This window comes from Babylonia areolata, chromosome 23 (genome assembly GCF_041734735.1).
Source record: "Babylonia areolata isolate BAREFJ2019XMU chromosome 23, ASM4173473v1, whole genome shotgun sequence".
In the NCBI taxonomy this organism is placed as follows: Eukaryota; Metazoa; Mollusca; class Gastropoda; order Neogastropoda; family Buccinidae; genus Babylonia; species Babylonia areolata.
In genome coordinates, this window is record NC_134898.1 from 19,072,926 (window position 1) to 19,075,425 (window position 2,500).

The window sequence follows — 2,500 nt, forward strand, 5'->3', positions numbered from 1 at the left end:
CACAGACTTTTTGATAGACAGAGAGACAGACTCACGGGCACAGACTTTTTGATAGACAGAGAGACAGACTGAAGTAAACAGACATGTTGATAGACAGAAGAGACAGAGTCACGTAAACAGATATGCTGAAAGACAGAGAGACAGACTCACGGACACAGACAGGTTGAGTTGACAGAGACGGACTCACATAAACAGACATGCTGATAAACAGAGAGATATAGGCACGGACACAGACAGGTTGACAGACATGTGGGGTGTTGGACAAATCGTATCGCGTTCGAGAAGAAAGGGAGAGAATCTGAGCATACGGGATTGAATCTAACACTCGCCACGATGTTCTCGCACTGAAGGAGACCAGTTGTGGTCTGGAAACTAGTCATTCGGATGGACAATAAACGAGGTCCCGTGTGTAGCATAACAACAACAACAACAACAATAATAATAATAATAATTATTATTATTATTATCATTATTATTATTATCATTATTGTACAGCGCTGAATCCTGTGCAGAGACAAATCTAAGCGCTTTCACACCAGTCATTCACACGCCTGCATAACTCTAAAACTGAAGACAAGGAAGAGGCAGGCGAGGGAGGCTATCTTGTGAAGAGGTGGGTTTTAAGGCCAGACTTGAAAGAGCTGAGTGCGGAGACCTGACAAAGCGAAAGAGGAAGTTCATTCCAAATGCAAGATCCAGAGACAGAGAAAGAACGGCGTCCAACAGTGGAGTGTTTAAATCTGGGTATGCGCACACATAGTGGATCCGAAGCCGATCGCAGAGAGCGAGATGGAGTGTAGATGTGAAGTAAGTCACAAAGATAGAAAGGAGCAGATTTGTGAATACATTTATAACATAGAGTGCTGTTTAATAGATAGATAAATCTCTCTCTTTTTTTTTTAGAGTAATTCCGAAATAAATAGTTCCTAGCGCACGTATAAGAACCCATCGCAATAAAAAAGTAAATAAATAATAAAAAGTCCTTGGCAAACTTTGGAGGAAAAGAATCCATTTTGATAGGAAACCAAATCCACTTCAGGCAAAAAAACAGTAGGAAAAAAAAATCGGTGACACAGCACTGTAATGGCGCGTTCTCCATGTGAAGAGAAGCTCTGACTTCACACAGAAAATTCTGCTGTGAAAAAAGTAATACAATACAATACAATACAATATAATATAATACGATACAATACAATACAATACAGCATAACGCAATGCAATGCAATACAGCACAATACAACACAATGCAATACAATGCCATGTTATGCAACACAGTACAACACAATACAATACAACACAATACAAAACTACGCAATACAACGCAATACAATACAATACAACGCAATACAATACAATACAGGGAGACGGACTCACGGACGCAGACGGCAGACCAGGAACAAAAGGCAGAATCACAAGTCTCCACCAACCGGCAGTCCTCTCCCCTGGGGCAGTTCTGCAACACACAGGCCATGCTAGGTCACTGCCAGTCGTGAAGCATCGTCACCGTCATCACCATCAACATCAATCAGGCTGCAAAGGGCCATTTAGCACCGTCACCGTCATCACCATCAACATCAATCATGCTGCAAAGGGTCATCGTCACCGTCATCACCATCAACATCAATCATGCTGCAAAGGGCCATCGTCACCGTCATCACCATCAACATCAATCAGGCTGCAAAGGGCCATTTAGCACCGTCACCGTCATCACCATCAACATCAATCAGGCTGCAAAGGGCCATTTAGCATCGTCACCGTCATCACCATCAACATCAATCATGCTGCAAAGCGCCATCGTCACCGTCATCACCATCAACATCAATCATGCTGCAAAGGGCCATCGTCACCGTCATCACCATCAACATCAATCATGCTGCAAAGGGCCATTCAGCATCGTCACCGTCATCACCATCAACATCAATCATGCTGCAAAGGGCCATTTAGCATCGTCACCGTCATCACCATCAACACAGCAGCATTAAGAACAGCAACTACTACTACTACTGACAATAATAATAATGATATTATCATTTAATAATAATAATAATAATAATAATAATATTTAATAGCGCTGAATCTTGTGCAGAGACAAATCTAAGCGCTTTCACACCAGTCATTCACACGTATGCATAACTCTAAAACCGAAGAAACTGAAGACAAGGAAGAGGCAGGGGAGGGAGGCTATCTTGTGAAGTGATGGATTTTAAGGCCAGACTTCAAAGAGCTGAGTGCGAAGACCTGATGAAGCGAAAGAGTTCATTCCAAATTGATGGTCCAGAGACAGAGAAAGAACGGCGGCAAACAGTCAAGTGTTTGAATCGGGGTATGCGTAAACAGAGTGGATCTGAAGCCGATCGTAGAGAGTGAGATGGAGTGTAGAGGTGAAGGCAGCCACAAAGATAGGAAGGGGCAGATTTGTGAACACATTTATAACACAGAGTGCTGATCTTATACTTTATTCTGTGTGAGACAAGAAGCCAATGGAGATGTTGCAAAACAG

At 42.6% G+C, this 2,500-nt stretch overlaps 1 protein-coding gene across 1 annotated transcript in view; it reads right to left on the reverse strand.

Annotated features, from left to right (window-relative positions):
• LOC143297837 (uncharacterized) overlaps nt 1–2,500 on the reverse strand; it is a 19,307-nt gene that overhangs the window by 7,032 nt on the left and 9,775 nt on the right. The window contains exon 3 of the mRNA XM_076610355.1: nt 1,375–1,453. Within this exon, the coding sequence (XP_076466470.1) occupies nt 1,375–1,453 (79 nt within the window). The remainder of the gene's footprint in view (nt 1–1,374; nt 1,454–2,500) is intronic.